Source organism: Pieris napi, chromosome 14 (assembly GCF_905475465.1).
Source record: "Pieris napi chromosome 14, ilPieNapi1.2, whole genome shotgun sequence".
In the NCBI taxonomy this organism is placed as follows: Eukaryota; Metazoa; Arthropoda; class Insecta; order Lepidoptera; family Pieridae; genus Pieris; species Pieris napi.
Window position 1 is genome coordinate 4,332,150 of NC_062247.1, and position 20,130 is coordinate 4,352,279.

The 20,130-nt window shown below is 32.6% G+C and overlaps 3 protein-coding genes across 5 annotated transcripts; 1 reads left to right on the forward strand and 2 right to left on the reverse strand.

Moving 5' to 3' along the window:
• Window positions 1-933: 933 nt before the first annotated feature.
• Window positions 934-3,797, reverse strand: LOC125056206. Its single transcript, XM_047659211.1, has 2 exons — window positions 3,475-3,797; window positions 934-2,915 (listed from the first exon to the last, which is right to left on the reverse strand). Exons 1-2 carry the CDS (start codon window positions 3,477-3,479, stop codon window positions 959-961), a joined length of 1,962 nt encoding a protein of 653 aa, XP_047515167.1. The 5' UTR covers window positions 3,480-3,797; the 3' UTR covers window positions 934-958.
• A 2,441-nt stretch (window positions 3,798-6,238) lies between these two features.
• On the reverse strand, window positions 6,239-8,928 carry LOC125056224. 2 transcript variants are annotated; one of them, XM_047659252.1, is made up of 2 exons: window positions 8,678-8,928; window positions 6,239-8,599 (listed from the first exon to the last, which is right to left on the reverse strand). In XM_047659252.1, exons 1-2 carry the CDS (start codon window positions 8,683-8,685, stop codon window positions 6,622-6,624), a joined length of 1,986 nt encoding a protein of 661 aa, XP_047515208.1. In that variant the 5' UTR covers window positions 8,686-8,928; the 3' UTR covers window positions 6,239-6,621. The 2 variants fall into 2 exon arrangements, with proteins under 2 accessions (XP_047515208.1, XP_047515209.1); XM_047659253.1 differs by having other exon boundaries at window positions 8,674-8,927.
• Window positions 8,929-10,788: 1,860 nt separating this feature from the next.
• Window positions 10,789-16,558, forward strand: LOC125056221. Of its 2 annotated transcripts, none has more exons than XM_047659249.1 (9): window positions 10,789-10,937; window positions 11,397-11,534; window positions 11,848-12,027; window positions 12,465-12,726; window positions 13,515-13,696; window positions 14,070-14,151; window positions 14,593-14,755; window positions 15,563-15,733; window positions 16,486-16,558. In XM_047659249.1, the coding sequence occupies exons 1-9, from the start codon at window positions 10,911-10,913 to the stop codon at window positions 16,511-16,513; spliced, it is 1,233 nt and encodes a 410-aa protein (XP_047515205.1). In that variant the 5' UTR covers window positions 10,789-10,910; the 3' UTR covers window positions 16,514-16,558. The 2 variants fall into 2 exon arrangements, with proteins under 2 accessions (XP_047515205.1, XP_047515206.1); XM_047659250.1 differs by having other exon boundaries at window positions 13,518-13,696.
• Window positions 16,559-20,130: the final 3,572 nt, after the last annotated feature.

Below are 20,130 nucleotides of genomic sequence, written 5' to 3' on the forward strand. Positions count from 1 at the left end.
TTTCCTCACCGTACGAGAGATGCTTTAATGCACGTATTGACCAAAGATCCTGGGTACACAGCTGGTGCTCTGATGTATAAAACTTATTCATCGGTAAACAAATACAGGGCATATTGTAATGTTGTCGCAGGAATATTGATTCAGGTAAATCTTTTTATAATTATTATAACTCCTTTGAATATCTATTGAGACTCGCCATTTACTTGGCAGATACGTGTGTGTACAAAGTTACACACATCGTGCATTGTGTGTAACTTTCATAGCCGAGATTAAAAGGATATGGCAGACACTCGATAGGGCCGGTGCGTGTTTGGGAAATCTTTGTGTTAAAGATGTTTTTCTTTAAACTTGCAAATGATATGCTAACGAACCAAGTGAGATTGGAACAAATATAAGACGTCATGATAAAAGTTCTAAAAAAAGCATACTTTTGGCATTTATTATATTTTATACATTTATTAAATTACTTAATAGTTTAATCAGCTGCAATATCCATTCCGAATTAAATTGAAAAACATATTTTTTTAATATATTATATTTCCATTTAATTCTCAAATTACTTAAGTATGTTTACTCAGGTGTCACGTTTAGCAATCGTTCGTATAGTTATTAATAATATAATAAGTATTTTATTTAAAATTTAATGTTTTTAATATAAAATTTCGTTATTAAAGGGCATTAAAGTTACATAATATCAGAATGAGCCTGGTAGACTAAAATTGAGACGGCTGATGGTGTTCCTATCTCGTTCGTAAATATTAAGTTTCTCATGTAAATAAACATTTATTTACTGTTACACAAATAGCGCAAAAACTGTTTTTAAATTAAAAAACCAATCTTACAATTTCATTCTAATATTATAATTAAGTGAATGAATTTTTTTTTCAAAGGTCTGTAGATTTTACATCTTTTTGTAAGTATTTAATACAAAAATAACATAAATTTTTACAATTATTTTTTAAAGACAATAACAGTATAATTTAAGGTGTGAGTCACTGACACAATGGCTTTGGCTTCCATACAAGTTGAGACGACTGGCAGTTCCAATTAGGGTCCAAGATTGACCATCATGTCGTATTGTGGCCTCAAATACGGCATTACTAGGATTTGTTCGAATAACAATCATAAATTCTCTCCAACTAACTTCGTTTTCCTCTTTAATTCCAACTTCCAGTTCAGTTGCATCTACAATTTCTGCTAATTTTAACTTTGCACACATTTCATAATTATTTAGAAGCTTATTAAGTTCTTCGATAATTCTTGCTGCTGCTTCTACTGCTTCAGAGCTTGTTATCGTTATCTTTCGCCCACGATGGCATGTACACCAATGGTCATCAATGTCAGCCAAGGAACACGTTCTATTTGATGGTATAGGTAGGAAAAGACTTATATTACGGTCATTCCAATATGTCTCTTGTTTTCGTAACTGTATACTTGAATTTTCTATAACCTTTAAATCTACGAGGTCGTTTAGAGTTGAGTGTATGTTATATGGAGTGGTCAGTCGCCGGCTATTTAATTTCAGATTGACATACGCTTCACGGTACTTATCTTTAAATGATGGTGGCACTAAAATATGAACAAATGGAAGACGCTCTTCGAGGCGGCCTTGTTTCGTAGCTCGTATGTTACCCCATCTTATACCGTGATCGCTTACAAGAAATATAAAAGTATTATCTAAAACCTTTAGAGCATCTAAACGCTTAAAGAAGCTTTCATAATAGTGGTCCATGACCATTGGGTAATTTAAGTAGTCATGACTCATTGTTGCCTCCCAGAAAAACCCAAATAATTTTGATGTTCTCAACTTTATTAGAAGGTGTTCAATGTAATCTAATAACACGGTGTAAAAATATTTATTGTTCATACATAAAAAGCTATTAAAATCTTTGTTATTGCCAACATTTTTTTCAGCTTCATTAATAAAGGTATGAATATAGTAATCTGTTGGTGACCTTATAAATCCATCTTTCAAGTAATTAAATGTTCCTAGATACGCACTGTCTTCAGCTAGAGCTGTATAGAATCCGGCTTGCTTATACCACTCCCAAACGAAGGGGCAATTATCAAAATAAGTTAATTTTGGATTCGGTACACAGGTTTTCTTTAATTCGGACTCTCTGATACCCATCAGCATTGGTATTAGATTTGGAAATGTATTATCCCCCACTTTGTTATATCCCTGTAATTCAATTGCATTCTTGTCTTTTAAGAAATTTAAAGTTTTCGGCATTGTACGGTAAAAATTAAGTCTTGAAACAGCATCGATTCCTATTACAATAACGTTGTAATCTGTATTATTTTTAGAGGCCTGCACTTTATTTGATGATAATTCTTTATCGACAGCAAATAAGAAGAATTGTTCGTAAACCATTCTTGCACCCTCGTAACACATAACGTTAACAAATTCATCACGTGCTTCTATAACGTCCGTAAATTTTTGACATTTTCTATACTCTACACGTTTATCTATATTAGACGAACTCACATCTTTCACTAATAAAGGACGAAAGAACGATCGATAGCAGCATTTTATTTTACGTCTTCCAGTAACGTTATAAAATCTTGCGTTTTCTGTTTTTAACCAAATATGAGTGTGATTGCTGTCAAGCAACGGTGTTTTTTCATTTGGGCAGGGCTTGACACTATCTGGATAGTTAACGAATTTCCGTACACTGGGATCTAGAGGGTGTAAAGCTGCGATACTGCATCCTTTTGTTCTTATTGTAAACTGTTCTTGTCCTGTGTCTTCATATGAGAAATCTTGCGAATCAAAATTAATCTGTTCGACTGTAAATTCATGGTATGATAGAATTATAAAGGTCGTCCCGCTGATTATGGCAAATAGAAACAAATATCGGAGACGCGCGGGCGCCGTTCCTAAAATTCCGTTGCCGAGAACAACTCGGTTCATACTGAAACAATACAAAATACTAAGCGGTTAAGATAATGTAAGTGTAAAATCAAATTAGTGATGGATAATATTTATCAATGATATTGTACAGATACCTACCTACGCTATCAATGATTCGGTATGATTTTTAAAGGTATGTTAATTCTTAGAAAAGGTTGCTTTTCAATACAATCGAATTGTTTTTCTAATGTTTCACTGTTCTAGTTTCAATAAGTTTCAAGGTTGCTATTTCAATTAAAACAATCATTGCCGCATATTTAAAAATGGGAAGGAGCGGTCTTAGTTAATCTGAAATCCTGTAACGATCTACAATGAAACAATCAAACTTTGGTTTCTATGTTAATAATATTAATAGAAAAAAGTGCTCATCTTATTTAACCGTAAATTTTTTAGTGAATTTTAATCATTACAATTAGAATTTTAGATTCGATTAATACGTCTTTTATCTTAAAATCCTTTAAAAGTTTCTTATTTTATTATAGCTGTTAATAGGAAATTATTTTCTAGTTAGAAACTGCAGCCGCCATTATATCTTCAATATTATAATTTTACATACTTACATCATCGCCGTGACTGTTACACGAAAATTGTTGACAATACTTTGTACTTAAAGGTCATTTTGATCTTCCACACTCATATGGTTCAAAACAGATTCGGTACACTTCTAAAAACAAAAGAATTGCTCAAAAAATACCTTGAATAGTTTCGGTTGTTTTAAATATACGTTATAATTAGACCGATGACTTCCAGTTAATAAAATGTTGTAGTGTTTTTTCTATTTTTTTCTTGGCTCTTATCATAAACCTAATTGATATAAGTTAATAAATAACGTCAAAGACGTGTTAATTTGGCTATGAATTTTGGCAAATATTTCTTAACTGCCATATTATGTACGTTATATATATGAGAACTCATCATATCAGCAACATATTCGTTGTACCTATAGTTTTACTTGAATTCTTTTATTGGGTATTATTTGAATATTAAGGTAACGTAGGCCTTTTTACAATTGATAAGCAAAGCCACGCCATATTTTCATTACGATGTATTGAAATAAGTTTAGAGAATGCCAATTCTATCTAAAAATTTAAACAACAAAAAATAATTATAAATTATGTAGTTAAGCGAGAGATGCGAAGAGTTCAATCGGCCATTATCGGTCTAGAAAACTGCGTGTATCTTTAATCACATTGATATGAAAACTGTTTTAGTAAATGTGTGTTTACATATACGTCAATTGTAAACGTATTTCGGGCTTTATGAAGTTGTTAAAAAAATGCTTCTTAATTTGAAACAAAAGTGCTTAATGGTAGGGGAGCCCACGATGCTAAATGGGGATTTACTCGAGCGTCGTAGAAACCTATTGGGATGCAAAGCTTAGATAAAAAGAAGAAAAAAATGTTATATGATAAATTCCTTTTCATCGGTGGGGGAAGCGGCTATAGATAGTTAAATATGTAAAAAAAAACTGTTGCATGGACATCCTCGAGCGCGTCAGATATTGATAGCATCTATGCCCTACGTATTTTTAATAATGTACGTATGTTAATCTGATCGTTTGCATGATGCGGGTGGTTGTATTTAAGGGTTGAAAATTAAAAAAAAAAAAATTTTATCGAGCGCGTCAGATTTTCTAAGGGAGTGTTAAGTGCACCAAAAAAAAGCTCTCATTCACTAATCTGACGATTTCGATGGGACGCAAACCCACAGCCATTTTCTTAATTTGCAAAAAAAAATCGCAATTTTGAAATACTCAAGCGCGTCAGATTAAGATATATGTGGTTCATCTTTATGTTCTAAACGTACTGTCTCATAATCTGACGATTATCTAGAGGGATTCGCCTGATCTGACAAAAAAATAATAGAAAAACGGTTCACCTAAAGGGCCATCCCTGCAACTTCCCGCTAATTCCATTCCTGGGCGCTTAAAATTGATATTTTAAGCTCGTTGAGTTCAAAGAAATAACATTTCTATGCATTTGAGCTCTCCAAGCTCGAAAGTCTGATAGAAGTTTCATAGAACACTATTTTTGGAATTTTCAAACCGCAATAACTTTTGAATGGATCAAGCAATTTTCACGCGGTTGGCGGCATTCGACGCAGTTTTATCATCCTCATAAGTCATTTTGCAATTTTAATTGATCGAACCACAAATTTCGGAGTAATCCCGAAAAACACTTTTTCGGGTTTCTTTCGTGTACGATATCTCTCGAACGAATCAACCGCTTTTGATTAGCTTGGTGGCGATCGACGTGGTTTTTCAAGCTCAAAGGCGGATTAGTTTTTGAAGTTGATCGATAAAGAAACCACTTTAAAAAAATATTTCATATTTTTTTAAGATTATTCAAAATTTCTCAAAATCTATCGGTCCGAATCGGTTCAAATTCACAGGAAATGTAATTTTGAGGGAAATATTTAGAACGCCGTTTAGTAGATTCCGATCGGTTTAAGGAAATGTAGGCATCACGCAGCTGCACGCATTTAACTTTATCGACGAATTTTTGTTATTTCGGCTTGCGGAAATCGTCAGATTATATATTTTTCATTATTCTTGAATTATTTCCTTCAAAATAAAAAAAAAATTAGCTACGCTCGAGAATGTCGAGATGACGTTTTTTTTTTACAACTTTGTTGCCCTCCCCTTTTTTTCCGTCACTCTCAAATTGTCAGATTAGTGGAATATACACTTTTTAGGATGTAATTAACTCACCCTACCTTAATCTGACGCGCTCGGGAATTTCTGATGGTCAATTTTTTTTTACTAAACTGATCCTGTCTCCTTCACGTGCGGCCTTATATATGGGCCTCATATTTTGTGGAGGTACTTAACCGGGTACAAGGTATCCCCCTATATATTAATCTGCCGCGCTTTAGTAAATCCCGAAATCCCCTCTTGGGCTCCCCTACCATAACTTTTAAACTTCACTTAGAAACACTAGTCAACAGGATGGGCAAATTGATCTATATTTTGGAAATCTAAGGCGGATAGTTTATTTTGCTTTATAGTTAGCTGTTGTATTGATTGTTGCTTCAGAAATCACCTAGAAATAGTACAATGTGCTATTCTCAAAGTAGGCGCCCGCGCCGCTCCAGTCTTCTATAACTATTTAACGGTTTCACTTTATAAAATATGGCATGTCCTCACAATAAGACAAACGTTTATTTTAAAGCAACTTTTCCAAACAACGTTTGACCCCATCACACTAACAACCGGCGGATTTCTCAACATTCGTATAATTACTTTCTGCTTTCTTGGGCCATTTTTGTACAATAGAAAGAGTAAACTTTCTGTTGATTTTATTAGTAATAAAATTAAAAAACAAATATCATTTTGTCTTTATTTAAACTCTATTGAACAACCTACCCGTATAAAGATTTGAATACAAAATAATCTTAAATAAAAATAAAGTTTTAAGGTGGATAAGATCGATTCTACATTCCAAACATTATTATATTACGCTTAGAAGAAAAATTAGTATGTATATTCTATATTTAAATTCCATAACTGATAAACTACAAGCTTCTACTGAATAATTAGGCAAACATTAAAATTAACATTTATAATACGATAACATTAATTTACGTCGAGTATACTAGTTACACATAATAATAGTTTAAAGTTATCACAACATACTAAGCTACTGTCTAAATATATCTTATCACAGATTATGTTTGAGGCTACGTAATTAGGCGTTCAACTATAAACCTTATAGCTGACAATAACAATACAGTTTTAATTTATAATTATGTTCACAATTGCTCTGCTCCCCATATAAGTTGAGTCGACTGACAGTACCAGTTAGTGACCAATTGTTGTTGTTCTGTCGGAGAGTGGCTTCAAACACAGCGTCACTAGGAGACACACGTACAACTATAAGAAATTCTCGCCAACCGACCTCTTTTTCATTAGGGGTGCCAACTATCATTTCTGTAACTTCCATTATCTCCTTGAGAAAGAGCTTTGCACACTTTGAATTTTTGCTTACTAATCTATTCAGGTATGTGATCAAATAATCGGCAGCCTGGCGACCTTCAGCACTATGTGTCGAAAGCTTAATTCCTTTATTACAAGTGCACCAGTGGTCCTCAATTCCTGCTGCTTTGCATGTGCGATTATCGGGTATAGATAAGAAAAGACTTATACTTCTATCTTTACTATACTGAGTTGAACTTCTTAACTGGATATTGTTATCATTTATTGATTCTAAGTTGACTAAATCTATGAGAGTCGCGTGTATGTCAAAGGGAGTTGTTAGACGGTGGGTATTTAAATTCATGTTCTTGTATGCTTCTCGGTAGTTTTGACTAAATGAGGGCGGTAATAAAATATGAATAAATGGTAAACGCTCCTCTAACCTTCCCTGCTTAGTAAACCGAATGTCGCCCCATCGTATACCGTGATCACTCAACAGAATTAGTACGGTATTTTCCAAAGTACCGGAATCATCAAGTGAAATTAGAAATTCTTCGTAGCTATCATCCATTAACATTGGATAATTTAAATAATCATGACTCATTGTGACTTCCCAAAAAAGTCCAAAAAACTTCATTGACTTCAAAGCATTCGTTAAGTTGCTAATATAGTCAAGGAGAACATTATAAAAGAATACGTTTCCCATACAAATATAAGAATTAAAATCTCTATTATTACCTGAATATTTCTCCGCTTCATGCATAAATGTATGTAGATAATAATCTACAGGACTTTGGATGAATCCAAATTTTTCAAAATTAAATGTTCCCAAGCTTGCACTATCTTCACCGAACGCTGTATAGTAGCCAGCATCTTTGAAAGCGTTCCATATAAAAGGGCAGTAATCAAAGGTTGATTTAGAATTAGGCCAACATGTGTTTTTTAAATCTTGTTCTCGAATGCCTAGAAGCATTGGAATTAGGTTTGGGAAGGTGTTATCACCTACTTTATTGTATCCTAGCAACTCAATCGCTCCTCTCTTTTTCAGAAATGCTAACGTCCTGGGCATAGTTCTATGAAAATTAAGTCTAGAAATAGCATCAATACCCATCACGATTACATTGTAAAATTCCTGTTCTTTATTTATATCTTCCCTTACATTAAGTAGCGGTTTCTTTGGCGTGAAAGCAAAAAATTGTTCATAAATAGTAGTGAACTCGTAGACACAAGACACTTTGATGAATTCATTGGTGACTTCGATAAAGCTTGAGAAGTCGATGCAGTCATTGTACTTGACTCTGTCATCAATATCGGCGGAGGAAATGTCGTCGATCGCAAGAGGCCGATAGAAAGATTTATAACAACAAGTAATATTCGTACTATCACTCAAGTTGAAGTAGCGTAAGTTTTTACGGTTAATCCAAATATGCGTTCTATTGTTTTCTAAGAATGACGTGTTGAAGTTTTCACATTGTTTTATATGCTTTGGTCTCTCTATGAACTTTTTAACACTTTCATCAAATGGCTGCAGTTCAGGTATTGTGCATCCTTCAGTTTTTATTGTAAAACTGCCGTCGGAATGAGCGAAGTTTATTGTGTATGGTTTTATAGAAGCTCTTATATAATTTTCATTCATAAATAATATGAGGGGATTATTACTGAGCAGAAATAGAAAAAATGTAGTTCCGATTACTAGCACAAATCCAATGACATATCGTAAGCGAATAGTTATTTTTCTAGCGTGATCGGAATGATATTTGATAATCACCATTCTGAAAAGAGATAATGTTGTTTTAATTTAACAAATTTATGTTTGAAAATATTTGGATTAAGCAAAAAGACTTACCTACATGATCATTGCATCTTGATACCACAGTCTTAGGGATTAACGTGACGTGATTGCATGTTATAATTACACAATTTGAAAAAATCTACGTGCCAATTAATAAATACCATATTGGGAGCTCTCGTACACAATATACAAAAGATTAAGGTTATTATTGTTTAGTAGTCAAGTCTCCGCGAGAGCCTTGCCCTATCTGAGTGGACCAGAAGCTGGGAGCATGCGCAATGACAAAACACACTAACCCGACCGTACCATACACATTATATCACAATTTGTTAAATAACAACTATCTAAGAGGCAATTCATCTACCCATATTAACGTATGCACATTTCAGTATTTTACAGTTTTCCATGCACATTGCAAGTAAAATAATAAGTTTTATTTTAAAGTCACGTTATGACTTAAAGTTAATCACGAGACGTCGTACGGCACGAAGTCTGCAAGTGAGGGTGTGACATGTTATGTGCAGCATGCAATTGATAAGAAAATATAAAAATATTTACATAATACGTATTGGGAAGACATGCAACCAAGTTGAACTTGAAACTATGTATTAACTTTTCACCTACTTTTTAAAATTTAATATAGAATGAAAGAAACTCGGAGATTTTAAATCGAAATTTATAGAATGTGAAGTTCATAAGTACGTACATTATGTTACAGATATAAAATAATGATATTGTTAATTTGATTTATAATTGCATTAAAGTACTTTATTAATGACATCATGTTTAAACAATCAAGTATGATTATATCAGCTCTCTCTTGTTCTCTTCTACATTCATTTATTTTTTCCAATCATAAAATTCCAGTGGTTCTAAATCTGTAGGTCATGATGATCATTTTTATTATTAAATAGTCTGCCTGACACATCGTAAATTTTTCGATCTTGAAAAATTGTCCTTCCTTTCATGCGTCCAAGAAATAACATTCAAGTTTTGAGATTGAGAACCAAGAATTTTGAAACCTCATCTAAGCCGAGTACTAACCTAACTGATTTAATATTATTACTTACTTTTATTTCCAATTTTAGACCCATGCGTGATTCTAGCGCACTTACAATGCTGGCATAGCTAACACTCCCAGCATAACAAACATTTTTGTTACTAATTACAGCTTATCGGGTTGTTAGTGAAATAATTGTATTGATACGAAAACATTGTGCCATTGTAAAACGAATTTGTGGTACGAATTTTTATGGTAACATGTTATGTAATAAAGAATACATAGTGTGAAACTAGAGAAGCTTCTGGTAAAAACTACTAGTAAACACAAAATAATTTTCAAATGTTTACGTTTCTGAAACTTATTTTAGTGGAAATCTTTATTATTCTTCATAGATTTGATCATCTATTTATTCGCTGAATATTGAAGTAAATGATGAATATAGCAGTGCTAATTTAATATAATTTTACAGAAATAAAAATTTACAACTGATACTTTAAGATATAATAGACGTTAATAAAGAAAATACCACAAAGCTACTAAGTGAATCTATCGTAATTGTGTTTGATGTCAGCAATCCGTTGGGCATGAGGGATACATTTTTCCGTGTTTTTTTACTTTTTGTCCCTAAACAGTCATTGTTTCACCGAAAATCGAACCCAGGACCTCTGAGATATACGGTAAATGGACCACTAAGCCACGCTGGTTAATATTAAGGGTCTGTTGCACAATGTACGGATAAGTTCTACATAAGTTCCAAATTAGCTATTTAGTACTTATTTTATTATTGGTAGAATAAACACTATTGTTGCGTTTCACGACTGTCAGATAGCGCTATTGGTCACATAAAGTCCATCATAAGCTATGAGTCCGATGAATGTCAAATAGCATAATTTATCTTACAAATAATTTATGTGTTGCATAGCTATTTGGTAGTTTATCCATACATTGTGAAACAGACCCTAAATATATTGCTAACTTGAGTGTGTGATGTTTAAAAAAAAATGTTCATTCAAATTGTATTTTGTTATGTAGTAAGCTCCATTTAAACAAAATCAATTACCAAATTGCTAGCTAGCTAGCTAATATTATGTTATTATATATACGGTGAATGTTGATATCATTTTAGCCAACCCTCGTGAATGTAAATTTATTACAGTTGTCGAAATGGGGGAGTTGCGCGCATGCGCCGAGAGCCTCGTATGTCAGCTTCATGAGGGGAACTTCCTGAATTATTTTAGTAAGCTTGTTAAAGGTTTTTCACAAACAACTTGTGGGTTACAAGATATGAATGAGGACCACGTCGTTTTCCCTCGAGGTAAGTGATTTATCTTGTAAGGATATTTGCGCAAAATCGATAATTTAATAACATAACCTAATGCAGAAGTTCCGAGCCCTACGCACCGCTTGTCTTAGCTACCATAGTAGCTTTCTGTTAAATATGAATGCAAAGAAATTGCAATTATTTGCTAGGAACAGAAGTATAAACATTTTACATGCTCACGGTTATATTGTTTCATATTAGTATACGAAATGTATCAAGATTTGACATTTATCTCTAAAGCTATTATATTTAATCATCTCAGTAGGTATAGCTAATCGCTAAGAAGGTCGTAGCTTTCTAAGATACTGGCAGCGTTCCGCCTTTGAATAGCTAGACTAAATCTTTGTCCGAGTTAGCTGCCAGCTCTTGAGTCTCCTGTGATGTCGACTAACCTTTTTGCTATTTCCTTAAAGAGCCTTATAAAAAAATAAAAATTCAATTTGACATTTTCAGGTCTTGACCCTGCTGTTCCTGACGTTAATACCATGGCCGGGGCCCTCGGTTTTCAAAATATCATGTTCTCGTGACAACTCCAAAATCGTAAGGAAAATTATACAAAGCAAATGGCTACCGGTGCTAGAAAGATTTCAGGTATTGTAATAAGTACATTACTTATAATTTAATCTTGGAGACATTAACTATGTATTAATGTTTCTACAGTACGTATAAAATATGATTATTATATACATTTAATGTTAGGAAATTGGCGGTGTTTGAACATCCCTGTTCTTAGAATAAGGACGAAAAGTTATCCGTTCCGGCAACGTACTACTAGTACTCTAGTAATAAAGAGTGCGTAGATCTAGATATATACAAAGAAAATCATTTAAATAAATTCTGAAGCTTCAGCCAAGACCCCTATGTATTTATTGATTAACATTTTCTAATTATAAATATTTTTCAGGTAAAATTACCTCTAGAGTGTCCATTCCACCCCGCACGAGATATATTCGCGCCACAACATGCTGCAAAGTTACAGCACCGTTCTTCTCAATGGACGTGTGCATTTTGCGGCAAATCCTTTTACGAGGAGCGACACCTTGACGCTCACTTTGACCAACGACATAAGACCCAAATAAATAAGGCAAGCAATTTTTTATCAATTAAACTATTTATTAACAGAATAAATCTTTTGCAAACCTTCATGGTGTGCATGGGATGCGTATTAATCACAAAGGTAAATGTAGGTAAATAATAAAGAAGCAGTTTTGCGGGGCATGGTTTGATTTAAGGTGTAACTTTTTTGTGAATAAATATATTTAAATAAAAAAAATAAAAAAAATAAAAAAAAAGTTTCTTTTGTTTTACAGTGCATGGTTACTCAAGTAAATATTATGCCACAATAAATTTCAGTTACCTCGTTTTAATTTGGAAAACTTAAATAAACGGTTTGCCTAAATATTAGAAAACTTTAATTATAAAGTACCTAACCTCTGCGAAGAATGATTTTGTTTAAGAAACGAAAAGTTATATCTATTGATTGTTAGTTACGTAAGAAAATGATTTATCTTCAAATTCTAGGCTGAAGATGCAGTATGCCTAGCAGACTATTGTGATATAATGCGGTGTCAAGTACTCATTGCACACGGCCTTATGAGTGACGGAATCATACCCAGCACTGACGTCGAAGTGTGGCAGGATTTAGAGTCAGCGAGAAAAGCTCTTGCGCCGGCGGCTACGAGAAGTGTCGCTAAGGTACCCATTCGACGTCGGCAAAGGCCGAGACCTCCCCCTTTACCAGTGCCAGATTGTCCTCGGACGGAACCTGATAGTGAGGAAATAGGTCTGTATTATGGTCACAAATATTATATAGAGCTTTGCTTGCAATTACTAAAAATCTACAGAACCACTAAAGTTATTTCATATAAGAGCAAAAAAGAAAGATGTGGAGGCTGTTACAACTTTCTCAAGCATTACACCGGCCGGTGTCGTAAACTGTTAGCAATTAAAGTCAACAATACCGTTAGGTATTATAATCCAACTTATCGATATCATAAACTATCCAAAAACTGTGATCCATAACATACTGCTCACACTGCTTAAAACTCCGAGGTACTCATTGATAGATTTTAAACTAAAAGTTTGTATTGGTCAAGTCTTCGATGGAAATCTTTCGAAAAATAATGTGTTAAATTGTGTGCCGGAATTTCGACTATTTACAATTAAGATAGCGAGATTTTAGTGCATCGGTAATAACAATTATAATCTATATATATAAAAAGAAAATGGTGTTCGTTTGAGGCTCTTTCACGCTTAAACCACTGATCGTATCGACACTGATCGTAATTCCAACGTTCCTTCATTTTTTTATTGCTGTTTTACTTTTATGAAAATTTATGCATACGGACTTCCTAGAACGTGAAAACGTCAACATCTGGCAAAAACTCGATTTACGAAATATTTCAATTTTCTTAGCGGGAAGTTAAAAAGAAGAATAATAAAAATATGAAAAAAAATAAAATAATGAAACATAAAATTTATTTTAATTCGTCCAGCAAAGCGGGCGCGAAACGGCTAGTATGGTTATATATGCATTGTACTTTTGATAAAAACAGTATTTTGTTTTAAAAGAAGCAATAGACAACGGAGAAAAGAAAAGAGAAGAAAGTGACGTTGATACAAATCAAACGGCGGAACTTTGTGATGCTGACACAGTGGAGTCTTCGTTGCCACCTGACAGCAGGCAGAAGAGGCTCGCTGACCTGCAAGCAGAAAGAGCAGCCTGCGATCCTAATAAACTTCAGGGTTTAAAGGTATAATTAATAACATCTTTGTATTAAAGAAAACTACAAATTTACGGGATCTAAACGTATTATTACACTATTATTTATTTTTAATATAAAATTATAGAACTGTTTGACGTTTCCAAAAAGTCCCAAAAGACGACCGCGTGTGCCAGGCACAGCAGGCTGATAATCTTATTACCTATTAGAAAAGCTTATGATCACGAAAAAAATACAGAAATCTAGACCCTAACCATAAAAAGTTGTAGCGCCACTGGATTTTTCTAATTATACTTTTGGTGTGCTTACTAAGGTTATTTGTGCCCAGTTTGTAGGTAATACTATTCTATTTATTTACAAGTTAAGTATTGTTCGTACTGAGTTTAAAGATTATATATTTCAGGTGCGCTGTGAGAAAGTTGTTCATTCGTGTATTGCGACACTTCTTCTACATCTCACACAGCCACAATTTACGGAACTCGAAGGTAAACGTATTATTTAATTGATTTGAAATTGTCATAACTTATCACATTAACATAATCACTTTTTTGCGCGTAAAAGGCGTATAGGTCACAGTTTAACGTATATGTAAGTTAATAATAATATTATCAGTAAAATATATGGGAGGCATTGAATAAAGTATTGTTAAGTAACTTCACTCAATATTTGTGTTAATGACAATACGAGCATTTTAGCTGTAACATTATTGAACTACAACATTATAGTATTTTTAATTAAATACATTGTAAACTTCATTCCTTAAATGACAAACCTATTTAGCTACATCATTTAACAAAGTCATCATAAAAGTAGGCCTAATATAGAACATATAAATAAACTCACTTTCTACACTCTATGCCTTACCCCATAGAGTGTAGAAAGTAGAACTGAGAGAGAGATTCACACTATAAAAAAATCATTTACAGAAGAAATGCAACGAGCAGTCTGTTGGTACCTTAGTTGCGACCGGTACTGGGAAGACACGACACCGGCAGCCAGGGCCTTCCCCTGGCCTCTATTAATTGCCCTGGCCACAGGCCTGGCACTGGCTCTTTGTATGTGCTACTACATCATTTGGATTGTGTTTGAGTAAGTATTATTTGCTCACTATAGGCTGAATACATAAAAAAATTAAAATCGTATCTGTTATAACTCATACCGACTTCTTCTTTTCTATATTCTGTGTAGTTGAGTTATTAGATAGATTAGTAGATTAGAAATAGAACTTTTATACGAACCTGGCTAGTCTATTCTCTACTATCAATACGTCTCCTACTATTTAATCAAAAATACTAATGATTATATCCATATATTTTATTTGTAATATATCTATTAATTTTCAACGATTCTCCAATTCATTTTTCAAAATGACTGGAGAAAAGTAGATGCAAGATTAATCTTATTTCTAAACGCTTGAGTCGTAACATACGCGTTGGCCGTTGCATAATGCGGCCTCCAAAGAACTGTACCATATTCAAATTGCACACGACATAGTTTATTTTATTTTTAATATGTGTGTTTGTTAAATTTTTATATTTATACCTATTTTTCTCGCATTTTTAGGCATGCATTTTTGTTTTTATTTTTAAAAACATATTAAAAATAAAAACAAAAATAGCATTTGAAAAACGAATAAGTTTATTAATATGTACGTTCTATAATCTTTTTGTTAAACATGACCGTGAAAGCCTCGCTATGTTGCATTACTTTTATTCATGTTTTATATATCCATACATAATTTGAATAATAATAATTGAAGTTGGACACACTAAAAGGTCTCCGATTTTAGGGAAATTCAAAACAGAGCTGATTATTTAAAAACGATCATCATAATAAAATCCTTTACCCAAAAGAGGTTGCGAAAAATCTCTGTAATCACAACGAATATGTTTTCAGTTCTGAAGAGGGAAGCATAGCGGGAAGCGCGTCCGTTTCCATGACAACGCATTCGTCGCCAACGCGTGGCGAGCGACTTGGCGCCGAAGACGCGATGCTCGACGAAGATCACGACGACCATTACATATTTGTCAGTTATCCACCAGAACTCAAGCGGAGATTACTTGAAAGGTACGCTAAGAATATTACGCTGATTATTCTCTGTCCTTTTATTCGACAAAGTCGTGTTGATTAAAAATGTAGGGATATGGGATTAAGATTTTTAGTATTGACAAATGAAAGAAAATAAGACTAGGATAGTAAATTGAGATTAAATGTTGATTATTGATGATTGGAAAATATTAGGAAATTAGGAAAAACAAAAACATGACTTTTTTCATTTCAAAAAGGAAACGGCAGAACACATAATATAGTTAACATCTGTTTGGATGTCTTTTTTTATTCTTAAGTGTTTGAATTTTTAATAGTGAGTATTAAAGAGTAGGTGAATCTGCATTAGGTAGTAGACATAATATGTAGATCCCTCCGAGTGTATTTTGCCTTTTCTCTATAAAATTTAATTAGTTTATCGTGACTGTTTTTTCTATGAGACAAGTACTAAAATGCTATTTGCCAACATTTTCTCACGACTTCAGTACATAGATCATTATTTTGTTTTAGACTAGCGGAATAAAGAAAAAATAAGTGTCTAAATGCAAGTTTGTACTTATGAAGTAGTAGGTCGAGTGTGATACAGGATGGAATTTTAATCACCATCTGGAGATATAAGAATAACCTATCGACAAGCAAAAAAAATGAGGATTAATGTCTTATAAAAAATTTTATTCACTAGTTTCCTTGTTAATTAATATTTCCTCCAGTTGGGGTTTAAAACAATCCACCGTGTATGTAGTAAATAACCTAATATAAATTATTTGTTTTAGCTGCTACAATAGAACGACCCGTCTTTGAAAAGCAACGCATCCATCGTGTGCATGATTTTTTTAGTTTAGATTAGAAAAAGACAGTCTGATGTAGCCAAATATAAATTTAATCATATTCTGTGCCTTCAACTACTCAACAATTTAAGTGACAACGGTATTCGACATGATTATAACATTAAAATTCATGTTATGATAAAACGTAATGCTAGATTATCGCACGCGATTTTTATGATTTGATATCACAACAATATGCATATATTTTTTAAATTATGTGTAAACAAATACATAAACAATGATTATGAATAATACTCATAAAAAAGTTTATTTGAAAATAACGTAGTTTTTCGTTAGGAACGAATTCCAACATAAATATTCAATATCAACATCAAGATAGTAGGTACATTTACATTATCGTTACGTTATAATGAAGCGTCATATTTGGATTTCTTGGAATCCTTATCTAAAAAATTAATAGCTTTAATGCAAGTTGTGTAAAATGTTAATTAATTAATTAACCTATTATTTTCTGCATATCCAAATTAAGTTATATCGTTAGATACAGAATTATATCCGTTTAAAATTTATTACAAAGTTAAAATACATATGAAAATTACTACCGCTTTTACAGAGTAGGAGTCCCTCCAAGCGCACGTTTGCGATAAAGAAATATTTGGTTTTGTGATTTAGATTTTAATAAACTACATTATTTGCATATACGTCATTCGCTAACTATAATTGCTGAAACGTCGATAAATTCGCATTTATAACCGTACAAGATTGATTTAAGTGTCTTAGCGTTTATTAAAAAACGCGTGCGATAATCAACTTAAAAATGATTGTAAATGGGATCAAACAAGGAACAGAAGATGATTAACACAAATCGCTCGCACAATAGTAACTTCTAACTAATATTTCAATCGAAACTTAAGTTTAGTGTTTGTAAATTTTTATTTAGACGTAGTTTGCTTAAAAACGGTGCCTATTGTAAATTTTTAAGGAAACGCCAGTTGTAGAGTAGGCAATTTTATTAGAAATATTGTTAATAATGCTTTATCCGTATCTGATTAATGTTTTTTGGTAAAAATCAGTTGCAATTTGGTTCGAAAAACCATTTAAATAATTCCGACTCTTTAACATTTCACTTGCGATAAATTGTTCCTCAAGTTAATTTAATTTTAAACAGTAACCATAAGAGATTTTCTTCAACTTGATGAATCTTGTCCTTTGATAAGTTTGCTAATGTACCTGATAAATATTTTAAGTCAATACGAAAGTAGTTGTTAATTTATTTAGCTTCGAATCAGCGTTGAGACTTAGCGCCAATTATGCCTATCGCCTGTCAAAAACGTATTGAATTTGACATACGGGAATTATACTTAGTGCTAAGTCACGATTGTGAATCCTATACTCTGTGTACGCTTCACGTACTAAAATGTTGGTGAATTCTGTGGAAAAGGTAAAAATAATGTGTTATTTATGATGTGCACTAAATAAATCGGTATTAATTATTTATTAAAATAAATACGACTTTCAAAGTCCATTAAAAATTTTCAAAAGTCCTTTTATTTTAGTTTATTTGTGGGGATGGGATCTTGTATAAGATTAATTTTGTTAAACTATAATTGTCATCAACTGTCTTCGTCATGATGTGGTAGAATCAATCTAACACCATTGACAAAGTCAAATACGGAGAGATTGTATACATATTTTACTTTTTATATGTTTATCAAAAAAAATCGTATTTTTCAACCCTTACTAGAATATGAACGGGAATTAAGTCGACATTTCAAAATATATTTAAATATTTCTCTAGTTTTCATATCTGATAAATAATACAAAAAATATTATTTGAGACTCTGCAAATAAACATTTCCAAAATTAAAAATATCCACAATCGAACTTTTTATTTTTTCGATAAACCCCTAAATAATTTTTGATTCACTTCATTGTGCCTCGTGGCAAAATTACTAAGGATGGAAGTAGAAACCATAAGGGTGTGGTTAAACAATCATACTTCATTGATGTAACATTTGTAAGATGAAGTGGTGGCCTGCCGATTGTGGTGCTAATAAAAATTCGACTATCCATTTAACCCTCCCTTACCGTAAAGGAAAATATCGTGGAGAAACCGGCATAGCCTTGGCCAAAAATCGACGGCGTCTATCATAGAAGGCTAATCACATATAGGTAAATAAAGAGATACAGAAATCGGAAACCAATTGAAATCCCCTTTTTTCATATAAAAATCTACGCTTTTTATTTTATAAATAATATTTTTGTTATAGAAAATTAATTGTATTTCACGTGATTTTACTATATTTCATAGGACAATTCGTAAAGCTTCAATGAGACTGAAGAACTCATTTAGGTTAGAAGTTAAAATTAAGAAAATCTTTTTAACATCACGTAATATAAGATACTCAGTGCACAGTTTATTTTAAAATGTAAAAGTTTGTTAAATAAAGACCCAAACAAAAGTGTATTCATTTATTTGTTCACAGTCTTAATTCTTATAAATAGATGATTTGGGATTGACAAGGTTGATTGATCCGCCAAATTATAAGTTCTATTAAAAAAAATGGTATTTGGTGATCACGTCAACAGTAATTATTTACTTTTTTACACATATTACCCACACATTGTCTATGCTTCATAACGAAATGCTAAAAATTAATACGTTTATATACTATTATTTTTGAGAGCTTTGCTTATTTTTCCTGACAATCTGGGGGGGATAAATTGCAGTAAATCTGCTTACGTAATACTTGAACGAAATTAAAATTGAATATTTAAAGCACCTTTAATGAAGGAACAGTTTTATATTATCAAAAGAAACAATAGCTATTATTAATTATTCGTCAAACTTAATTTTTCGAATTTTACCCGCGTGAATAAAGTACGCATAAAAATTCTTCAAGAAGTGTTAAATTTCAACAAATCGGCTTAACAATCAACCTAGACACGCCCTACATAACAAAAAACCTAGCCACAACTAACAAGTGAAAGTACAAAGGCAGTATCTCATAATATAATAAAAATATATCTTGATGTCATAAAAAATTGCGCGAACAGCACCAATAGACAATAGAAGTGAATTCAAAGATATTAGAGATGCGAGTACGAGTTTACTTAGTATTGAGTACTGAGAATGACCTAGTATCCGACGGGACGGTAGTGCGTACGCCAAGTGAAAAAATTTAGGACCTTTTAAATATCTTTGTAACTTACGTACGTAAAGGCAAAACTTAAGGGAAACCAAAATAATCCCTATTTTTAAACAAATATAAGTATCTTTATAAACCTTTTATTTTAACCATATAATTACCGAGATTTTGGGACCCAATTAATCAGTGTTTTTTTAATTAATAGGGTTTTTGAGCAGTATTCCGGGCCATTCCCAATAATGAATACAAAAATATGTAAACGAGTTCACGTCTCCAATAGCTATTCGTGTCTTTCGTCTAGTAAAATACATAACGCGACATATTATGTCAGAAAATAAAATTTGAATTTTACCAATCACCAAACGTTTACTTAAAAGGTCCGTATTCAAAAACGCATCGCAAAACTTGAGTGAGGCATAGATTATTTGACAGATGCAAAATGTATGTCAGGGTGAGATATTTTAGAAACCATACACGCATA